This window comes from Pelobates fuscus, chromosome 12, assembly GCF_036172605.1.
Source record: "Pelobates fuscus isolate aPelFus1 chromosome 12, aPelFus1.pri, whole genome shotgun sequence".
Taxonomy (NCBI): Eukaryota; Metazoa; Chordata; class Amphibia; order Anura; family Pelobatidae; genus Pelobates; species Pelobates fuscus.
This window is the reverse complement of record NC_086328.1, coordinates 126,143,791-126,168,294: the sequence shown is the minus strand read 5'-3', so window position 1 is coordinate 126,168,294 and position 24,504 is coordinate 126,143,791. Positions and strand designations below refer to the sequence as shown.

Below are 24,504 nucleotides of genomic sequence, written 5' to 3'. Positions count from 1 at the left end.
GTGGTCCTTTGAGTTTTCAACAAAGCGAATAGCCAAACCAAAAACACAACTGATCGAATTTTCCCATTTTCGCAATATTGGAATAACATTTTAATTAGTGAATGCCCTTGTGATGTTGCATATATAATAGATAAGTATTTTATAAAATAAAAAAAAAGAGAGAGAGATTTCTCATGACTTTTCATTAGCTTGGCTAAATTGTGTTTTTAATTACTGTATATTTCTTTTGCACTTTCTATAGACAAGCTCATCTGAATTTGTTATCTATTGTGTACGTCATTGGTCTCTATTTTAAATTATGGGTGTGAATGGTACTAGTTATATTATATTACATTGTGCACTTGCACAAAATGTGTGCTAAAATAATAAACAGGTGCCCTGTTCATAGAGATTAAGTAATAATGAAGAGGTTGTGTTTAAAGGTCTACATGCACTGTATGTGCCCAGTAGGGAGGGGGGAAGGAAGAATACATTGCCCACAACTTTGAGTTGAAGGGACAGGCTTCCTGTGAAGGGCCAACTAGAGAGATTTATGCAAGGGGGTGTGCGTGATGTCACTGCTAAATGGTCAGCTCTCTGCAAAGCTCAGTTTTAAAAAATCAGGAACTTAAGAAAGAGGAAAAATTTGCAGTAACAGAAGCAGTGACAGCCTTGTCACCACCCTCCCCCAAATTCAGTCACAAACGGGGGCAGCGGGTGGCTCCATTGCACCCCCTTTGCCCATCCTCCTACTCCTGGGGCAGAAGGGGACCCAATTAAGGGGTACTCTCAGGTCATAAACAGGTCTTAAAAGAAGATCTGTGGATGTTACCGGTTGGCAGAATGGACGGGTTTACTCTCATTGCTCCGGTGAGTTTTTGTTGACCCTGGACTTTCCACTAAATGAACGGGTAGGGTAAGGCAATTTTATAAGATAAAGATTTACAAGCCAATCTGGTTTTTTTTTGGTTGTTTTTTTTCTATATAGAATATACAGGGTTATTCACCAAAGTGAGAATGTAAAGAAAGTCAGCTATGCTTTAACCTTAAATTAGAAATTCACCTTTAAGTCACTTTGAATTCTCACTTCAGATTGAATATATTTTATTGGCAGATACTAGCCAAATGGTCAATCTCGATTGCTAATTCTTTATCTAAAAACCCAATCTCCATTCCTGATAGTTTTCTTCTTGTTGGTAGATCAGTAAGTACCAAGCCCCATCATTATATTTGTCTTTATCCATCTACGACTCACCCTGTACTTTAGAAGCCTGCCCACTGTTAACCACCCTGAAAATAATTTTAGTAACTAATCTTTGGCATGAGAGTAAATCATGACTTTTAGACTTTTACAAATTTTTTTGTTTTTGGCATAATTTGCAGTTTGTAAAATTGTGAGGCTTGCGAAGGGTTCTTTAGCCATTAAACCTCCATAATGGTGTGTGACGCTATCTATTGCTTGCCCTGTAAGCATTTTAAGAGTTAAACAGTCCCAGGGGGGGAGTTTTGGCACTGCTGCCAATGGCAAATTACAGATGTGTCGAGGCCAGCTGTTGTATTACTTCCCCTTGTATTGATGGCATTCACAGCCTAAACCAGGGCATTTTTCACCTCTTCCCCTTTTTATAATGGTAAAGCTCTGTGGTATATGTTGGAGCTATATAAATGCTAATAATAATAATTGACCTGTTTATAATTGTGATCTCTGGCTAAATGGCTTCCAATTCACAATTGATTAGTCAAATAGTCAATGACGAAAGAGACATGTTTAAGGTTTTGCATAAAAAGCAATTTTATGTTAATGTACTGAAGGTGCAGCTGCAACAATATATCGATTGATTTCCGTGGTGATTGAGCAACGTTTAGAATTTTGCCAAATAATAGCCCCAAAGGAGAGTAGATTTGGAATGACATTAATTAGTTACTTCATAGTGTTTTCTAAAAGCTGTGTAATCAACAGATCAACAGATGTTTAAACAGCAATTGGATAAAAACTTGCAAAAACATAACATACAGGGATATCATTTCTAATTAGTGGGGTAATAGCTGCTTGAAACAAGGAGATATCTGACTGCTGTCTTGTGTCAATATCAGTAAATCTCAATTAACATATAACACTATAAGAGAGAGTCACATAAACTGTAAAAAACGCAAAAAAAAAGATGTAAACATTTATTCTGAACGTGCGTGTTTGCAAATGCACCTGTTAGCCTTTAGATAATGACTAAGAAAAATGAACACATATATTCGGCACCAGATGGGTGCAGCACCACAGCCTCCACTCTAGACCCAGAAAAGTGATGTATTAGAAAAAGTGACCTTCTTTTTTTAATTTTACTATCAGCAGTAGATCTGGCAATGATTTGACCAGTTAAGCATCTCTGTGAAGCCTATCTTGCCAAATGGATTTATTTAGCGATTTGAAGTGAATTTAACACTAAATTTTTAAATTTGCACTAAAATAGCTGCGATTGTAGCAGAGATGGAGTATTTTGTCAAATTAGCTATTTTTGTTTGAATGTTGTAATTCGGATTTCAATTCACCAGAATTCGCCGTTGAAAGAATTAAACCCCAGAGACTTATTCTAGTAAAATGTTTCCAAGTCCACTACTCACGGTGGAATAAGGAACACTTTTTCATATATTTTTTTGTTTTTGTGAACATAATTTATCTTATTATTTAATTGATCGTGGGTTGTTTTGTAAGTATTTACTACTTGCGTTCTCACAATCCCTCAATAGACAGAGTTTCCTGAGATATTTCTGTGGGTTCTCTAGTGGTCATGACGAAATTATACAGATTAATCTATCTAAACCTACGTTAGAGGCATCAGTTCTCCTGTGGGTTTATATTACAGGACAATATGTTTTTTTAATATAATAATAATTTCTTCAAGTTCTGAAATAACTAATTGTATTTTTTAAATGACATATATGTAAAATAATTATATAAACTCATCCCTACCTTTGGTATATGACAGGATCATTCGGCCATATACATACACCTTGGACCAGACTGTGTTTGAAAACAGATAGTTAGTCTCTATGGTCCTCCCTGCTTCACTCCCTGCACAGAAACAGGGAAGACCATAGAGACTAACTAGGTTTTCTCATTTTTGTACATATACTTCCTTTAAAAAAATATATTTCCTTTCAAAACTTGGTAAAATAATTATTATATCAAAAAAACAGTTTTGAGGTGACAGTCGTCTTTTTTTTTTTTTTTTTTTAATTCTTTATTTTTGGTATGCAGGTAATTACAACGGTGCCTGTTTCGCCACAACAGCGTTGACAGGCTCAATTCTCGTATGATAACCGTATTGTGGCAAGTTGAGCATGCATACATTTTTATGTGGTAAGAGGTTGAACAGTAGCTTTATATTAAGACATGGCAGAATAGTTAGCACGTTTGGTACATGTTGGTAAGACTATGTAGCTGAGCTGTGCATGTTTAATTAAGTGGGTATGAACCGCTTAGGAAGTTACACGCTTATGTGAATCTATGTCATGTGCAAATTTCCCCACACGTTACCAAGAAATAAGATGAGGGCATGTTAGATTAGATATTATACAGAGCTCTGCAAGAATGATAGGTACACATATATATGTATATTTACAGCCACATAGACACCCTTTCAGTAGATGGGATTACCCTTGTGAGTACACTTTTGATAGACATTTAGTGGTCGCCTGCCAGGGGACCCCCCAAAATATATCTCCAAGCATTTAAATAAAAGGGGATATAAGGACTGCTATGGTAGTTATAGTCCCGATGTGTGTCATGGTCGTAAGGTAGCAGTCCCTGCATGGGCAATCTTAGCGAGTGCCTGTCTTAGGCGGGAAAGGAGTCCCTGTTGCCGTGCCGGTCCTCTCGTGCAGTATGGTGGCTGTAGGTGGTCAATCCGTGTTCGTCAGCCTGCATGCGGTATGGGAGGTAAGGTTGAGTTGTTGACACTCTGTATTTAGGCTGGTGGGGTATAAGGAGGTGCTCGCACGTTCCCGCTTGGCATACCTCGGCAGTCCGTCCGCGAGAAGTCGGTAGGGAGGGTGCACCTGTCAGCCCTCGAGCATGGATGGCTGGGCCTGCAATCTCCGCCATTTTAAAGGTGGACTCTGCGCTCTGTGTTCCCTCGTGAAGGTGCCGCTTGTTGCCGGTGCTGCCCGCCAGTTCATTCCTTGCAGGGGGAGCAGTGTGGGCTGCTTCTGAGCCTCGCTGACGGTTTTGGCGCTAGCGTCTGAAGTCTCCGCCATCTTGCGCCCTGCTCCTTGGTGCTGGATCCGGGCGGCCCTGCTACTGCTCCCGGGATGGTCGGGGCATGTGGGGGTGGGGACCGGGATCACCCCCCCGGTCCATAGGGGGGGGAACGGGGCCACGTCTCCACGGGTCTGGCTCCTGTCTGAGCACCGATGGGCAGGATAGCGGGGCAGCGGCCGTCTGCCCCACTCACCGCCGGAGTAGGCCTCGTTGGCGCCAGTGAGGATTCATCCCCCAGGGGACTGGAACCGGTCCGGCCAGCCTCACCCTGGGTCCGGTACTCTTCACCCGATGAGTTTCACCGATGTTAGTCAGCGTTTTATGCCAAAATAAAGCGTTTTCTTGTTTTTTCCGTTATAAGTTACAGGAGCTGGCCTGACATGCGACCATCTCGCTCGGCGGCCTGGCCCCGCCCCCGACAGTCGTCTTTTAACCCCTTAAGGACACATGACATGTGTGACATGTCATGATTCCCTTTTATTCCAGAAGTTTGGTCCTTAAGGGCTTAAACCCTACGAAGTAAACTTTTTGTGAAATGGAGGAATCGACCACGAACAGCCTCTATGTGCATGACTCAAATTAATCACGGGTGAAGTGCAGTCCCTCAAAATTTGTTGGACTTCATCTTTTATAATTATTCACAGTACTTCTGCAGAGGATTACGATCAGGTCTAAAAACTACAAAAACTCTAAAATCTACAGCTGGAGGCTGATAAGAGTGCAGTATTGCCTTGTGCTCTGTGGTACAGAGTAGAAGACAGTACTAAGGGCGTAGGGGGGATTTGCAATTAGTCACATTTAAACCAGACACATTGCACATGGTATTGGCTAAGATGAGGCCTCGCTGCCTATCAAACGACACATACATTTTAGGCTCTGTCAAACTGCCAATTTTATATATATATATATATATATATATATATATTTTTTTTTTACTGATTTCCAAACAGTATGGGCAGAAACATGTATATAATATAAAGAAAACAGTGCATTGCAGGACCAGACCTTTTTTTTTATACTTTGTGCTAATTATATTATTACTGGACCGTTAATTAGCCTTGTGCGTTCGAGATCTTTATAAACACGGACTTGAAGGAACTGCCTTGCAGCCAAAGTAGAAAGATACCTAACTATTTGTCACTGAGAACCCATAGGGTTTTGTAATGGGTCTGGAATGTTGCAACAGCAAATTTTTGAGACTCAGTAAGTGGACAGAGTGTATAAGCTTCTGGACATTAACCCCTTCATGACAAGGCTCTGGGCAAATCCCCTTTTAGATTGTGATGGTTTTGGCACGTCCATGAAGGGGTTAAACGATCAATAGTCTTCATTTGAAGTAGTAATCAGAGGCAAATTGAAATATGTTTGTAAAAGTTAGAAGACTTCACTGTCATATTAAAGCTACCAGACTCTTTTCAGAGAAACTGAGTAGTGATTGCAGGTTGCAGGTAGATATAATGGTTTTATCTGGGACTAAAGTTCTGTTCTTGTCGGCTTCTTTGGATTATAAACAGAATCCGTACAGAATTCCTCTGACCAGAAACATGTATAGATGTATAGATGGTAGAGATGAGAACAAACTAATGACAGCATTCTGTGATTCTATGAAATGTGAATTTCTGAAGCAAAACTTGTTTTTAATAAATTAGGGCTGTTACCAGAGGCCAAACCATGGGGTGTTTTCTACATGAACACTATGCTTTACCTATACTACTGCTTATTAAAAAGAATGGCTTGATAAGTATAGATCTCTATGTAATGTTCCATACAAATATCAGATAGGAAGGCCATTGCTAACATTAAATCAAAAGATTAGTGCTTCCAACTCGTCTCAGTCAGGCAGAATAACACACATGGACGTACGGTGTGATGATGATGATGTTGTACCCGCTGCTGCTTCCTTTGCTGAGTTGTCAGATACAAGTGAAGCGGTTGATGATGACGATGCGTCCATGGATGTAACGTGGGTGCCCGCTCGGCAAGAAGAAGAACAGGGCGAAAGTTCAGATGGGGAGACAGAGAGGAGGAGGAGACGAGTTGGAAGCAGGGGGAGGTCGTTGCAAGGAGCTACTGGCACAGTCAGACAGCATGCATCGGCACCCGGGGTCAGCCCGACAGCACGCCAATCAACGCATGCTGTGTCCACCACCAGAATGCCATCATTGCAGAGCTCAGCAGTGTGGCATTTTTTTTGTGTGTCTGCCTCTGACAACAGCGATGCCATTTGCAACCTGTGCCAAAAGAAACTGAGTCGTGGGAAGTCCACCAAGGTACAACTGCTTTGCGTAGGCACATGATTGCACATCACAAACGCCTATGGGATCAACACATGAGTACAAGCAGCACACAAACTCAAAACCGCCATACTCCTCCTAGTCCAGCATCTTCAGCCACGTCAACCACTGCTGTCGTCCTTGCCCCCTCTCAACCATCCGCCACTCCGTCTCTCGCCTTGAGCAGTTCCCGCTCATCTGCCCACAGTCAGGTGTCTGTCAAGGACATGTTTGAGCGTAAGAAGCCAATGTCAGAAAGTCACCCCCTTGCCCAGCGTCTAACAGTTGGCTTGTCCAGAAAGAGTCCCTGCGGGTTTTAAAATACGCCTGCCCATTGAAGTCTATGGCGGTTCGCCCGGTTCGCCGGTTCGCAAACGTTTGCGGAAGTTCGCGTTCGCCATTGGCAAACCGAAAATGTTATGTTCGCGACATCACTAATTAGGAGCAGATTCTTTAAGTCCTGCAAGTTGAGAGGTGGGGCATTCATGGATCATATTTGTTGTTCCACCTCATCCCACAGATGCTCAGTTGGATTGAGATCTGGGGAATGTGGAGGCCAAGGTAACACCTTGAACTTTTGTCATGCTCCTCAAACAATTTCTGCAGTGTGGCAGAGTGCATTATCCTGCTGGAAGAGACCACAGCCTGTACATAGTCTGCAACAACCTCTAGGTAGATGCTTCGTGTCAAAGTAACATCCACATGAGTGTCAGGACCCAATGAGTGCAGCAGAACATTGCCCAGAGCATAACACTGCCTCCACCGGTCTGCCTTCTTCCCACAAGGCATCCTCTTCCCCAGGTAAATGACGCACATGCACCTTGCTATCCACCTGATCTAAAATAAAACATGATTCATCAGAACAGGCAACATTTTCCGCTGCTCCATGGTCCAGTTCTGGCACTCATATTCCCAATGAAGGTGCACTGGTAGGGGCTCAGGGGTCAGCACGCTGACTGGTCTGCAGCTACGCAGCCCTATACTCTGCAAACTGCGATGCACTGTGTGTTCTGACAGCTTTCTATCATGGCCAACATTCCATTTTTCAGCAATATGAGCTACAGTAGCTGTGGGATCAGACCAGATGGTCTAGCCTTTGCCACGTGCATCAATGAGCCTTGGACGCCCATGACCCTGACGCTGGTTAACCGATTGTCCTTCCTTGCACCACTTTTGGCAGGTATTAATCACTGCATACCGGGAACACCCCACAAGACTTGCCGTATTGGAGATGCTCTGACCCAGTCGTCTAGCCATCACTATTTGGCCCTTGCCAAATTTTCTCTGATCTTCTCACTTGCCAATGTTTCCTTCTTGCAACCAGGGCCGGACTGGCCCACCAGGATACCGGGAAATTTCCCGGTGGGCCGCGGCACCTGGGGCTGGGCTGACAGCCCCATTCAGTAATCAGGCTCCTGTGATCCCGGCCGGCCATGTGTGAGCTGTGCGGCCGCACAGAGTCCCATGGGAGCAGAGGGGGAGCCAGGCGGGTGGCACAGTTAACACAAGGCCGGACAGGATAATTAAAAAAAAAATGAAAAAATTGCGGCGGAGCTTAGCGTGCAGCAGGGGCGGAGCTTGCTGTGCAACGGGGCGGAGCTTAGCGTGCGGTGGGGGCCTGGCTGACTGCAGCATGGGAAGCAGGACGGAGTCCCTGCTTCCCCAACAACCAGCCTCCAGGAGCTCCAAGGGATGTGGAGGTAAGAAGCAGGTCAGTGTGTGAGTGACTGTGTGTGTGACTGTCTGTGTGTGTGTGACAGTCTGCCTGTGTGTGTGACGGTCTGCCTGTCTCTGTATGTGTGGATGTTTGCCTCGGTGTCAGTGAATGTCTGTCTGTCTCTGTATGTGTGGATGTTTGCCTTAGTGTCAGTGACTGTCTACCTTTGTGTGTGTGCATCTGCTAGTGAGTGAGCGAGCAAGCATCTGTGTGTATGTGTGTGTGTGTGTGTGCTAGTGAGGGAGCCTCTGTATGTGTCAATGGGCTTGTCTGTAGGGAGAGTGTGTGCACATCAGTGAGCTTGTCTGTAGTAAGCGTGTGTGTTTGACAGTGAGCTTGTCTGTAGTAAGCTTGTGTGTGTATCAGAGTTTGTCTGTACTAAATTTGTGTGTGTGCCAGTAACCTTGTCTGTGTGTGTCATTGAGATTGTCTGTCAATGAGCCTATTTGTGTGCATCAGTAAGATTGTCTGTGTCTGCATGTCCGTATGCTTTACTGTATAATTGAATTACCCTGAAATAACTAATATTTTGAATTAGAAGAAGAAATGTATCAATATATATATATATATATATATATATATATATATATATATATATATATAAATATATATATATATATATATAAGTCAAAGCTGTTGTACCTTGCACTCAGCCTTCAAAGTTGTGTGACCGGGTGCATCACCAGGGCTCCAGTATCCAAGCAATTGAAACAGTTGGCTGCACTCTCAGATTTCCTTAAAACTTAATTTTTATTGAAATATTTAAGAGAAGATCAACGTTTTAGTCCCTCTTGTGGACTTTCATCATGATCCTGATGCAAGTCCACAAGAGGGACTGAAACGTTGATCTTCTCTTAAATATTTCAATAAAAGTTACGTTTTAAAGAAATCTGAGAGTGCAGCCAGCTGTTTCAATTGCATATATATATATATACACCCTACATAGCACAATGACTTATGGGGCTGGCATCGATTTTTTTCCAGCACTTTTAACTGAAGTCCTTGGTTCCAATGGAGCAATATGAAAAATAGAAGAGACAAAACCCAAATATAGTGTAGTATTTTAGGGTATCAAATAAAAAAGGTTGCACTTATACTTTTCTGGAGCTCAAGTTCAGCTCCAGATCACTGCGCCTGGATGGTAAAATCCCCATCTGTGGATATGTAGATGGTCCTGGTCAGTGGTGTATTTTGGACTTGTGCTGCCCTAGGCACGACAAAATTCAGGCACCCCCAAAATCTAAATTTGCTCCCCCAATTCCTGTCTAGGCTAGTTTTTTTGAATGACAGACACATGCTCTCATTAATACATGCACTCATATACACTCACTGACAGATACAGTCATTGGCACACACATACAGTCACTGGCACAAAAGGTTTAGCCAACACACACTGTCACTGACAGACACACACTGACACACCCACTCACTGACAGGCACACACTCTTAGATACACATAAAATTAGATACACACTGACACACACTCACAGGCCCACCCATTCTCACTTATAGACACACACTGACAGCTACACTCACTCACTCACAGTAAGGTGGACAGACCCAGAACACGAAGCAAACAAGGCATTTGTCTGGGAGCTTGGGGTGGCATTTTTTGGCGCCCCCTCTGAAAATGCTGCCATAGGCAAATGCCTTGTTTGCCTTGTGGTAAATACATCCCTGGTCCTGGTCCTCTATGAGGAGGTGTCTTTAGGCCAGTGGTTAGCGTTAGTAGATAGTGTTCTAGTAATATAAGAAAAAAATATAAAACCAAATTATAGTGCTCTCTGTAATGTTAAAATAATAAATAATTAAAAGGAGATATACTCACAAAGGAAGAAGTATTGCTCAATCCTAAACGCCATAGGTGGTATGTTCCCCACCAAGGAATATGGAGTCTTCCAGGTAAAATCCTCAAGTATGCAGATAAAAATGGCCTGGAATTAATAAAAGTTAGTTTTATTAATAAATTATAACATCAAAAAGTATTAAAAACATCTTAAAATATTAATAACACACCAACGCGTTTCACCCGTATATAGGCTTTTTCAAAGTGTTCACCTTTGACTAGAAAAGGTAATGGTTAGGCTTTGAAAGGGAGAAAGGATTGGTTTTAGAAATGAACTGCCTGCTGCACCATCAAAGAGGAGAGATCTATCCCCTAAACAGGGACTAAATTAGCTGTTCTATTGGGTGGAAATTGGATTGTGATGTTTCAATGTTTTGTTTAGTGGTATAATTTGGCATTGATTTGTAGTGGTATAATTTGCCATTGAAATCAAAATGGCAAAGTTTAGGTGAAATTGCCAAGCTGGGACTATAGTAGATTTTGATTCATTCGAGGTTGGAGTTAAGTGAAAAAAAATACATTTGTGTTCAAACCATTTCCTTAAAGGGACACTCCACTGCCCAAATAAAAAAAAAAACATAAAATGAAACAAAAAACACAGTTTAGTAGATAGATCACCAATGAAGATAATGCATTTAATGGTGTATCTTGTGCATTGGGTTTATATCTAAAAACAGCTTGCAAAAGCTGCAGATCTCTTGTCTGCTACCTTTGTAAGCCCTCCCCTTCTAACCCCGCCCAGACTTTATGTGGCTGTCCAATCACAGACTTCCCAATGCAGCTCAATGAGAAGTCTTTGCGAGGCAGGTACTCTGTTAAATTGCTGCCTCATGAGTTCGGTTCCACTGAGCTAAACAAACCAAGAAGTAATAGGACTGGTTGTTTGATTGAAAGCTGGAGGGTGTAACAAGGTCAAATTACACAAGTGCCAATTTCTATTAAAAGCAGCACTTTTTGTAAAATGATAAATAGAACAGATTCGTCACATAAGCTGAAGTGCTACATGGGTCTGGGGTGTCCCTTTAAACCCATTGAAAACAACTGTCAGCCCATCACAACCCATGCTGTCATCTCATGCTTGTATTTATTTGCTATTTTAAACTCTGCAGATTTTCTACCAATATTAAAACAAATTTGCAAACAAATTTGGGACTATTTTTAACTACAGACTAACCTTCACAAGACCGAGCTATAAAACATATAGGCTTAAACTCTCCTACAATTCCTCCCGGTTATTTGCCTGTTCTCTGACCTCAGGTTGATCTAACCTATCAATCAAGTTACATAACAGAGGGAAGTCCGTTAAAATTCTGTTATTTCCACAACTACCCATTTCCACAACCATAATTTATGACAGATTAAAACCATAACACACAGCTAAAATGAAGTCAACAATTTTAGGCGAAATAAATAAAAAGAGATCTGTTCTCAAGGGTTAACCTCCTAACTTGGAAGCGAACGATGGTTTGAGAAACACCATTTCCCCTTTTTATGCATTTTGTAATCTGGAAAAAATATGAGCAATCAGGTTACTGAAAACCTCCACCCAAACAGTCAGGAATTTAGAGACTGAATATGCTACAAGTACCAAGTTAACACAATGATCCCACTAGTCCCCAAATGGTAAATATAGCTTATTTTCCATTTACAGCCTTCAAACAATCCTTAGAGATCATAATGTGGCCCTTTAATCCCAAACAGTAATTGAATTATGTGAATTTTGTCATTGATGCATGTCTACAAACCACATCCCATTGTGTACTAGCCACGACCAGCACTGTAATATGTATATTATGCCGAAATCGAATGGCTGTAAGATTTGCAATCAGTAATGTTTAAAAGTACCAATTGCAAACTTAATATGCTGGGCAGATTTTAAAAACAGTATTAGTCCCGAGACCTGTATTTGTAGGACAAAAAATGTGACTGTCATAGCAAAAACGTGACTCTTGGCAAACTTGAAAGATAGTTGTGAATGTTCTTAGTTTGGCTATTTCAGCCTAAAATGTTCAATTCCTTTGTCAATTTTCTAGCGTACCCAGTTTTGTGAAAACTCATTTTTTTTTTTAAATTAACTGACTAATCTCTCTATCCAAATATCACCTGCCCATACTTACTCTGGTTATCTGCTGCTGGCCAGGTTCTGGTTCAGTAATCATCTAATTTTATGGTCAGATGGCCAGATTTTGACTTTTGCTAAATAATATTTAATAAGCTTTCCAAATGATACAATATCGTTAGAAAAACTTTGCAAATTATTTATATTCAAGAATTACATAGAATTTAATGGTGACTTCTATATATAATTAAGTAGAAAGTGTTTCTACTAGTAATGAATCATTTGGGATTGGGAAGCTTATTAAATTGAGGTCTAGGTTGGGAGAAGTCAAAGGAAATTAGCATCTTGAAGGAGTCAAAACTATAAGTCCTGTAAATACTTACACTATTTAAAAAAAAAAAAATAAACTTGAGAAAAACTTAAAATCTACTGTTTTCTTTCTTTCAGCTATATTGAGCTATCAGAAACACAATATAGCATGGCATGCGCTAACTGAACTGAACTCTAGGCTCTTTTTGATACCCAAAATACATGTATACGTATAGACATATGCGGAGGAGTTTAAAGACCCATAGGAGTGAAGTTCTGCGCAGGCAACAGGGTTCAATCCCAAGAAGAAGATAAAGTTCCTGTGGGAGCTAGCATGGCTGTGGTTGGTTAGGCTTTGAGGGCAACAAGGGTTTGATTATCTAAAAGACATGAAATAATCTGTCCAAAGAATCCAAATTTATGTTTATGTTTATTTCCTAATGATGCCCAGTGGACTTCCTCCATGGTTCTAGGAAGTTCTACTCTGGAGATCTCATTATGGGATCCAGAGTCTTTTCCAGTAGGAGGGAAAAGTCTAGCCTAGTAGTATATGGGATCTAGATCATCTGTGGGAGAATTAAAACATCTGCTTCAGGGTCTGTGTAATCTGGTCCCAATACTGACGTAAGGAGAGGCAGTCCCACCAAATGTACTCAACTGTGCCTAATCCTGGGTTCCACCTCGAGCTCTTGTCACTATTGCTGGGAAGAAGGAGTGTAACAGAGCTAGGGTTCTGTACCAATTAGTAAGTCACTTGTAGAAGGATTTCTGTTTAATTACTGTAGTGGGCATTAGTTTTTGGAAAATAATGTTCCAGTCAGTCAGGGTAGATTGTACGCGCAGCACAGTTTCCCATGCTTGTTGGTAAATTGGGAAAGAGAGATTGGTATTGCGTTGGATTAGGTTATATAATTGGAGAGTGGTCTGGCATTCTTTTTAGTAGAACAAACTCTTTTAGTAGAGGGGCACAGCTCCTCGGGGGGAGTTAGGTCCCTTGGTTCCCAGTGTAGTAGTACTAAAACCCTTTGTCAGTTGAGGAATGCATGGTAATTCCAACATGGTGGGCAATCTATCTATATTATTTTTTTGCATACAGAGCAATAACAGATAATAAAAAAAGAAAAAGAACAAGAGATATGAACCCAGGTGACCTACAGATTATAAAAAATATTCAAAAGGAAAGTATAATACAATAGGCTTTGTGTTACAAACATTGACCCTGTGTTACTTTGCTTTGAACAAACATCGAATCAGGTTTCTAAAGAAATTCATCTTTAAGTATGTTTCTACATAATATAGTAAGTACTAGTAAGCTTTGTTTTGGCACATTATACAGTATCATATATTAACTTTGCTTTTATGTATTGTTGATACGACGAGCTCTGAACATTGAAAGTCATGTGAGTCTCTTAACAGACCGGTCATCTGTCCTGGATCCCGAAGAAAAGCCCTGATTTAGTGATGCTCTGGTCCCTGTTTTTTGTCATAGTGTTTCGTGTCTGAATAATCTGCTGTTTTTCTCAAGTTTTTTTTTTTTTAAATAGTGTAGGCATATGCAGGACTTAAAGTTTTGACTCCTTCAAGATGCTAATTTCTTTTGACTTCTCCCAACATTTTTGTATTAAGGGTGCAGTCAGAGGGGAAGACTATGGTCTATCAAATGGTATATTGACTGATTCTTAGGTTATATAGTTAACTCTAGACACTTATCTATGATGAGCACTTGGTGAATTTAATATTTATTTGAGTTGGGTCTTTATATTTCATGGGAGCTAGGCTCTTTACTGAATTTGTTGTGATGTTGAGGCCTTAACCTTAGAAGAGATTATACAATAAAATCCATCATTTGAAAAAGAGAAAAAATTACTTTAAGATAGATACTCATTTTTCAATGCAAATCTTGCCAATACTCTTATTTGTCAAAGAGGGACATCGTCTTCAACTTGGAAATGGTGTAAGGTTACCTGTGATATGTAACTACATTCTGTGCTTTTCTAGAGGAAAAATGTACACAGATTTTCACTTGCCCTCTAACCTGCGCCATTATAGCATCAAAATTGACAGGGGCCACCACTTGTCCAATTAATTAACGCCATTTTTTTGTCAATTATGGTGCTGGACACTCTAAACTTTCATCTTTCTCTTACTCTTAATTGGTATGTCAAAGTGAAGACACATAGTGGCCTACATCATTATAGCGACAGCCAATGCACATGTTCTGGGAGCGCAAATATGATGTGGTATGTAACCATGATGTAAATTTTTACAACCCAGCCCTCTGGCCTTGTAGCTCATTGACCACAACAGTGCATTCCTTGTAGTTGTGATTTATTCTGGTTTGAAGGGGCATACTGTACCCAAGGCTGGTGCAACTATAAGGAGGCACAGGTGGCCGCCTAGGGTTTTTAGGATCAGGTGCGCAATCCAAATGAACAAAGCCCCTCCTGTGTTTTTTCCCCTTAGCCCCTCTTGTGTGTCTCTTCTACTCCCCACTTCCTTTGTGGTCTCTTCCACTCACCCCCCTTGTGGTCTCTCACTTTCTACCTGAATGATCATTTACTAACTCTAACCATAGTAATCATTCACTAATACTAACCATGGTTTTTATTCACTAACACTAACCATGGTGATGATTCAATAGCATGAACCATAGCGATCATTCACTAACACTAATGGTAGTGAACATACACTAACACTAACCATGATTAGGATTCACTACCACTAATCATAGCGATTATTCATTAGCACTAACTATAGTGATCATTCACTAACACCACATTTTTCATTCAGTAACACCATGGTTATGATTGACTAAACTAACCATAGTGATAACACTAACCAAGGTTAAGATTCACTAACACTAACCATGGTGATTGTCAAGAGCACTAACCATGGTGATCATTCTCTAACACTAACCATGGTGATTGTCACTATCACTAACCATGGTGATCATTCTCTAACACTAGCCATGGTGTCATCACTAACACTAACCATGGTGATCATTCTCTAACACTAACCATGGTGTTTGTCACTATCACTAACCATGGTGATCATTCTCTAACACTAACCATGGTGATTGTCACTATCACTAACCATGGTGATCATTCTCTAACACTAGCCATGGTGTCATCACTAACACTAACCATGGTGTCATTACTAATACTAACCATGGTGATTGTCTCTATCACTAACCATGGTGATCATTCTCTAACACTAGCCATGGTGTCATCACTAACACTAACCATGGTGTCATTACTAATACTAACCATGGTGATTGTCACTATCACTAACCATGGTGATCATTTACTAACACTAACCATGGTGATCATTATCTAACACTAACCATATTGATTATCAAGAACACTAACCATGGTGATCATTATCTAACACTAACCATATTGATTATCAAGAACACTAACCATGGTGATCATTCACTAACACTAACCATGGTTTCATCACTAACACTAACTAGGTGATCATTCTGTAACACTAACCATGGTTTCATCACTAACACTAGCCATGGTGATCATTCACTAGCACTAACCATGGTGATCATTCACTAGCACTAACCATGGTGATAATCACAAACACTAACCATGGTGATCATTCACTAGCACTAACCATGGTGATAATCACTAGAAATAACCATGGTGATCATTCACTAACACTAACTATAGTGATCATTTACTAGCACTAACCATGGTGATAATCACTAACACTAGCCCTGGTGATTCAGCTAGATATGAACCATATCATGTAGAACAGAAGCTATTTTAGGTATTTCAATAAATCTATCACCATTTTTCAATATGGTTCCAGTTATCTTTCCCTGTCTATCAGAATCCATCAATATTTTTATTTATGAGCAGAAATGCTCTTTCATCACTGTGATCTACGGATGGAATATGTTTCACTGTACAATGATGTTCTCGCAAAATAATCATTTCTAAACATATAGGATAAACTCAAAAGTCTTCTTTCACTTTTGGCATTTGTTAGTCATTTGCCAGGAAACCACTATAAATATTTTCTTGACGTTGCCTGTAACTGCTTATTCCCTGCCATTTATTCCCCATACAGACACAAATGAATCGGACTATACTGCAAAAGTTTTTTTATCTAAAAACCAAAATTACAAAATGACATTCTCTCCTATAAATTCATGGCCACGATGTGTCTATAAAATATTTTTAAAGGTTTATCCTCAAATATTAGATAATGTGAAAAGCCTATCCAAAAACATTAAATCAAGGCCAAAGTCAATTGTAAAGATAATCGAGATGTAATTTTCAACTAACATTCAATTTCAGTAGAATTTGAAAGCCAGTTCTTTTTTGTTTCTCTAAAAAACAAAAATCATTCTACTACCCTCCGGTCAATTTGTGAGTCAATGTGAAGCAATTTCCGTAAATAATATCTTATCAGAATTTATTGCACACTGATGTACATAAGCATGTGTTATTCATAGATCTCTTCATGCTACAAAAGTGGTTCACGTAGTAATTGATATTACAGGGCCATGTCTTATAATTCTATTCTACTTGGTCTGGTTTGAGTTAAAGGGAAACCCCAGACCCCTAATGTACTTTAGTTTACTACAGCGCTTTACGTGTGAAGAGTGTGTCCTCATTTCTCATTTTACAAAAAGTGTAGATTTTAATAGAAATTGGCACTTTCATAAATTAAACTTGCTACACCCCTCTTGGCTGTCAATCAGACATCTGATCCTGTTACTTCCTGGTTTGTTTAGTTCAGTGGTGCTAAAGAGGCAGCAATTGCCCAGAGCACCTGCCTTGCAAAGACTTGTCATTGAGCTGCATTGGGAAGTCTGTGATTGGACAGCCACAGAAGGTCTGGGTTGGGGAAGCAGGAAAGAAGAGACATGCAGCATTTGCAAGCTGTTTTTATATATACAACCAATAAAAAAAAAACATAATTAAATGCATTTATGTTTTCATTGGAGCTATACCTATGAAACTGTTTTTTTTTTTTTAAGTTTTTGAATTTGGTCAGTAAAGACTGCTTAAAAGCACAACAAAGCAAGATAAAACATGATTTACAGCTAACATTAAAATACCGTTTATTGTATATTGAATTTCCTGCGCTGCTATCACACAGTCCAGCATCTTATTATTGGCCAGAAAATAAAATATGAATTGTAATGTTACTTATATAAAGTGTAATTTAGCTGTACTGGTCTTCACTTCCTAGCTCTGTAAGATCTGAATGCATGTTTGTTTTTTATTTTAGTTTTTTGTATTCGTAACACCCATCTCATTAAATTCCATATAAGATGTACACTTTTTACATTTTAAATCGATCTTACTGAAACGTTACTATCAAATAAGAGATCAATAAAAATGGAAGCCTAATAGCTTTCTAGTTATGATGTCCATTATTTTCATAATGATTTATAAACTTAGATATTTGATATATCATTTGTTCAACCTGTGAATTGAAGGACAAATCTTGTTTGTTAGCAAATTTAAAAATATTTGAAGCTTTCACATTAACAAAGACATTTTTAAATAAACAATGATACAATCTTCTAACACCCGCTGCTGGTAGAATTCTCTGAAATCTCCCAACAGTATAATTTGATAAATCAGGAATTGTAGACAGTAGACAAAGCAATTACACATTTTATGCTGTATTCTAAAAATTCTCCAAGTGAGCAATTTTTCAGTTCAGCTTTTTTTGGAGAATAAAATTGCAATTCTCTTGTGGACATTTCAACAATTAAACATACAATGGTTTAACAAAAAAACACATGTAATCGTTTTCACAGAATTCCAGGGTGTTTAACACTCCCCCCCCCCCCCACATGTGTTCCCTCCCCCCCCCCCCCCACATGTGGGTTTTATTACTTTCTGAGATTTTATAATTCTTTATTTAATCCTATCTACAAGAGAAGTCTCAAAGGAAACATACAAATTAGAATATTATATTGAAAATACTATAAAAAAATAAATTAAAAAATAAACACTTTAAAACGTAATGTACAAACAATGTAATTTAATGCTGGCAACAGAAAATGTTTCGTCTATGGTCACATCAAAACCAACTGCAGTAACAACTGTTGATGCTTGGGAGGCTCTGTGTGCTGGGTGTTAATACTGTTAATTCCTGATATATCTGTTTCAAACCCCGACTCTCTAAGTGCTAGCACTCACACCAGGAAAGAGTTGTGTAAAAAGTTAAATTAATCTGACCAACTGTTGAATTGTCAGGAAACAGATGTTGACATGCTTTTTTAGAAAGCACTGATATATTCTGCAACCTTAGAAAATGTCGGATGTTTTTTTTGGTTGTAATATTTCTTCTCTAAGGAAGCACTATAAAGGCACTGAATTACATTTCTGGGTGCTAAATAACGCCACTGTGATGAATTTTTGGAAACGGGCATACAACTTATAACATAGATTGTTGTTGTTAAAACAACAGATAAAGATAAAGTTCCACCCCCGGTGTTTTATATAAGAGATACTTTTTTTATTTCTTACTCTTCATACCAGTTTTTGTAGCCATTCCTCACAAACCACATGGAGAATGAGGCTGGTCTCCACTCAGTTGGACAATCTTTTAGATAGTGAAGCTAATCTGGATAACCTTTTTAATGCTGGTTTCCAAAAGTAGTCTTATCTTTTAGAGAGAGAGGCTGACTCAGTCTGATGACCCTTTCAATGAGTGCAACTGGTCGCGTATGAGATGGATTATCTTTCAGTGAGTGAGGCTGATTTCCACTGAATTGCTTCATCTTTCAGCGACTTATGTTAGTCTTTATCGGTGACTGAACTTGGTCTCCACTGAGATGGAATGTCTAATTTTTCAATGAACAAACTTGACCTCTGCTGAGAAGCTTATTTTTTTAGTGAATGAGGATAGTGTCCATAAAATCGCTTAATCTATACTGAAGTGGTTAATTTCTGAAGGTGTAAAAAGGTTTCCAATCAAATGCATTATTTTCTTAGAATTGGGGATGTCCACTATCGGTGGATAATCTTTTAAATAGAGGTTTGTGCATTGTAAGGTACAACATATTCTAAGGATTAAGGTTTATTTAGCCTGAAATACATGATGATTTGGATCTTCCCAAGGAAAGGCTATCTGAGACACTCTTTCAACAGTTGACGGTGGTTTGAAAATGAAATATTTAAGCATCCACTAAGTGAGGCTGGTCTTCACAACCTCTCCATGGTGATATCCATCATCTTACCAAACCAATGTTCTATATGTGTTGCCTTTTTAAAAGATGGACCTACTGTTGATTCCTTTGTCTTCTCCTTTGTCACAGGCACATCCGGAGGAGCTGGTACCTTATGACACTGAGATTTATCGCCCTCCCCAAGAATATTATCCATATCTCAGTGACAGCGAAAGCCACGGTAACTATACAATTAATATATAATAGATACTTATATTCAGGGTTCCACTCGTATGGGGTCAGTCTTGGGAATTTTAGAACTCTGGCCAAGAATGATAAAAAAAAAGTTAACCAAATGCTAGACAAAAGCTGTGTTAAACAATAAAGAATATGAATGTTATACGTGTCTAACACTGCTTTAGCTTCCTTGTTAGAGCATTATTGGGAGTATCCTGCCCCCCACATTCATGGAGACCTGGATGGATTCCCAGACTCTCAACTTACAGAGCTGCAGAACGTGCAACCTCCACAACTTCAGCAGCTTTACCGACACATGGAACTGGACCATCTTCATGTCCTCGAACCAGGATTGCCCGGTCAACACGCTCACCTTCCATTGGGCCATCAGGTTATTTTCACTCTTTAAATACATAGAGCTGACTTATTCCATAGAAATGTATGGAGATGGGTAACAGAGACAAAAGTAACTGAGAAATATAGCCAGAGATAAAATTCCATAAGGAATGATAAAGTTGACCAAGCAGAGAGGAACATAGTTTATAGGATGCACCGAAAAGGCAGGAACAGTAAAGGCGGGATGCACCAGACAGAGAAGAACACAGACAGTAAAACAGAACATAGACCCCTCGAAGGAGTACGGGATAAGGGGCATAGACAAGGCTCTGTTACTAAGCCAAAAGTCCCAGGGGAACAACCCAAAACTCTGATCCTCGCACCACGCAAGAACCTTAAAACAATGCATATAACATAGATAGTATTTGAATATTGATGATATGAAGGAGACCTGCGCATCCCACAATGCAAATCTTCCTGCCTTATGCATCGATTGTAAGAAAAACTTTTCAATAAAAACAGATTTACAAAAAAACATAAAACAGAACACAGCAAAAACAACTAAGCATGAGGGAGTATTTCAATTAAATATCTACATGCAATTATGTTACATGATTGCCTGCTATTGTTCTTGAGATGACGGTAGACATGTTGACAAGTATTACTAATATGGAAAAAATAGCAATTACTAGACACATATTTACCTCAGATAACTTATCAGCCTTTCATTGAAAAAATATAGATTAAAAGCAGAATCAAATTCATTCCAGGTGATGGAATCCAGCCCCATTTGCGAAGCAAAATTAACATATGTAAAACCAAAAATGTATGCAAATCAACCTCACTGGATGACTTTAATCTCCCTGCAGATGTCCTATTTGCCCCGTGTGTGTCTACAATTCCAAACAGCTGGACAACCTAGCTCTGATGAAGAGGACCATGGAAGACGTAGCCCTCCTTTGGAAGTTTCAGATGGAGAGATGGATTCACGAGAGCCAAATTATGGGATGTTAACAGGAGAACCAGGTAGGAAAACCATACCCACATAAAAGTGTATGAATGAATATGAAAACTGAATTTATAGTAAAAACATATTCTTGAGAGCTGAAACATTTTGGCCAAGATCTAATAGAAATGAATATTATGGTGAAAGTTAGTGTGAAATGTAAAAACCTTTTTTAATATTTTTTTCTACTTCTGTAGGTAGCAAGAAGAAAATTCGACTTTATCAGTTTCTTCTAGAGCTACTGCAAAGTGGAGACATGAAGGACAGCATCTGGTGGGTGGATAAAGACAAGGGAACATTTCAGTTCTCCTCCAAGCACAAGGAGGCACTTGCCCATCGCTGGGGCATCCAGAAAGGGAACCGCAAAAAAATGACCTATCAAAAGATGGCAAGGGCATTGCGCAACTATGGAAAAACTGGAGAGGTGCGCAAGGTGAAGAAGAAGTTGACCTACCAGTTTAGCGGAGAAGTGCTCCTCAAGGCATATTCTGGGAGGAAACACTATCATCATTGATTTGCAGATTGCAACCAACGGTGCCATCAGGAGACCACGAGTGGTTATTCAATCAATAGTTTAAGTGGGTAAGAAAAGGAGCGTTGAGCGATTAACTCCATGTGTAATGGTCCAAGGTCTTCTTAATATTTCCAGATGGTGATAGCCCAAACAGGCCACAACAACCACTTCTTCGGTGCGTTTAGCACTTTGGTACGAAAAGACTCCATTTATGCCTTGTGAGGTGTACAACATTTTTTTGTAAATATAATTAATATTATAGTAATTATTCTTACTTGGAAAATGACTGGTTGAACGGATCAGAGACATTGACTAGTGAAATAAAAAGAAAGTTGGCGGGTGCATCTAATTAAAAGCTTTACATTCCAGCATTATTAATGAGAAGAGTTTCTAGCACAATATTTTTCTATCCAGACATTCACTTCCTAAGAGACTTATCTCAGTACCACTATAAAAATTATAATGTTAAACAGAAATCCGAGAGGCTACCGCAATGTAAGCACAACATTTTTATAAGTTATTTTAAGTTTGAATAAAACTTTATATAAATAAATACATTTGTTTGGTTTGCCATATTCTAGAAATGCCTGATGATTTGCTAATAAAAAAAGAAAGAAAAAAAAATAATTTTCATGTGCATTGTTCAACCAAATGTGACACTGATGAATAATTCTGGAGAACTGGAAACTGGAAGGGGCCTTCTGGAATGGTTTTACCATGCATTGATTAACACATACTCTTTTACTCTAATTATTATCATACTTATATAAGAAGAAGTATATCAGCCTATCAAGGCTAGGAATGATGCATAAATGCTGTAGCAATTCTTGGAAACACAGAATTGTGTGGAGACCATAAAAAACTAATGTCGTACGACCTCTATGATAGTGGTTTAGGTTGTCTCGAACATAAGGCAACGCTTTAGAATTTTGCTTCTGAGCATTGAAAAGAGAGAGTAAAGACCCAGAATAAAAGAATAAGGAAGTAAAAAGTAGGAAAGAAACAAGAGAGAGGGAATGTAAATTAAACCAGATATGTGCAGTAAGAATATGACTTAAAGGCAGGACTGTGAACCCCACGATGCTTGCTGGAAAGAGGTCCCCAACTGACATACAGGGTATCACGATTCGGGAACCTAACACGCTAACAGGTCACAGAAAGAAAAGGGTGCTATACCGGTCCTTAGAATGGCCGGGTTAAGCACACTAAGAATAGTCAGGAGCCCAAAATGTGGTGACAAAATACGATTGAACGTAGAGACACAATTAATGTGATACCCCGTGTAATCAGGGCCTCACAAGATAAGCCCACGGAGGAAAATGTCCACTTAAGACAGGCATCAGTGAACAATCAGAGCAGACCAAAACACCAGCTACCGAAACAATCCCAATTTTACCCACTCGCTCCCCCCCAACTCCCTGCACCCCCACCTATGGCTTCCCCTCAACCACAACCCCCTCCTCCTTTTCCTCCCAAAAGCTAATGGTAAAGAGATATCCAAGCTGTACATGACAGAGAGTACACAACTGTATAAAGGGTATGTGCCACCACACAACTGAAAATTACAGCCCTTCTGAGAGAGGGTGACAAATGTATTCACCGCATGCTAACCTGTAACGATGTAAAATACAATGCAATGTGTACTGAACTACAACCCCAACCTTACTTCCCTATTTCATTTCTGTACCCCCCTCCCCCTGTTTAACATGTGAAAAATAAAAATGGTCAAATTGAAAAAAAAAAAAAAGAATAGTCAGCAGACAAGCCAAGTAAAGGGAGCCAGAAAACAGGAGAACGAGAAACAAGCCGAGGTCAAAGGAATGGAGAAGATGGGAAAATCGGAATAACAAGCCAAATAATCGGTAACCAGAGAGAGACGCACGAACAGACTGCAATACAGGTATCACAAGACCACAACAGGGCACTGAGAGACAGGAAAGGTAAGTATATAAATCCTATGGTTAATTCTGATTGGATAACTTCCAATCAGAATTAACAATCACACGTGGGAGATATTTACACCTCCCACTGTGATTATGGTACTGTGACTTTAACGCCGGGTCGCGTGACTGACCCTGGCGTTCGCATAAATGCGCGGGCTCCCAGCGTGCAGCGTTATACATGCTGCCGCTGGGAGGCGAGGAGGAGGACACGAGCGGCGCCTGGAGCAGGGAGGACGCCGCTCGCTGACAGGTAGGGGAAGGGGAGACCGCGGGTGGCGAGGGACAGAGGGTGAGTGCTACAAGTGGATTGCAGCCTCCCCTTACAGCCGCCCGCGGTGCCCTGATACAGGGTACTAAATACAATAAATGAGAGGAAAAAAGACACACAGAAGGAGGATGGGGCAACGGGACCTCACCCGAGATCATGCAAACTGAAAAATATAGACCCCCCACCTGCAAGAAAATTAGGTAGGTATGGTTAACTCATACATGCAAGATTGATAATGAGAGCAAGTTGGTTATAGATTAGCTCAAATATGCTCACAGTTACAGTGCAACACTGCCGCAGCTCTTCAATATAGACCTTTAGGCTGCTCATTGCGTGGTAGGCCTCGTGTCCAATATCCCATGTTTTTCAATAGGTATCTCCAAAATAAAAGAATCGTTGTGTTCCACAACACATGCTACAGCGAGCACCGTCCAGCGTCGGTTTGTGCTAGCTTTCCAATAAGGCAGATTGTAAATACTCAGGTTAGAGCTGCTGAAGATGGCATCCATGCAGCTCGAGACCCCCTCCCTTACATTTCTATATTTTTTATCTTCACCACTGACTTACACAACATGCCTAACACTTGATGCAGATAATTTTGTCTTCACTGTAACACAC

The 24,504-nt window shown here is 39.8% G+C and overlaps 1 protein-coding gene across 3 annotated transcripts in view; it reads left to right on the top strand.

Annotated features, from left to right (window-relative positions):
* The window catches only part of SPI1 (Spi-1 proto-oncogene), a 38,091-nt gene extending 15,863 nt beyond the window's left edge, over window positions 1-22,228 (top strand). Inside the window, exons 1-5 of one of the 3 annotated variants that reach the window (XM_063438223.1) lie at window positions 617-849; window positions 19,733-19,823; window positions 20,017-20,210; window positions 21,025-21,181; window positions 21,359-22,228. In XM_063438223.1, the coding sequence (XP_063294293.1) occupies window positions 805-849; window positions 19,733-19,823; window positions 20,017-20,210; window positions 21,025-21,181; window positions 21,359-21,675 (804 nt within the window). In that variant the 5' untranslated portion in view covers window positions 617-804 and the 3' untranslated portion in view covers window positions 21,676-22,228. Of the gene's footprint in view, window positions 1-616; window positions 850-19,732; window positions 19,824-20,004; window positions 20,211-21,024; window positions 21,182-21,358 lie in introns of those variants that run through there. The other 2 variants (XM_063438222.1, XM_063438224.1) reach the window with 2 other exon arrangements.
* Window positions 22,229-24,504: the final 2,276 nt, after the last annotated feature.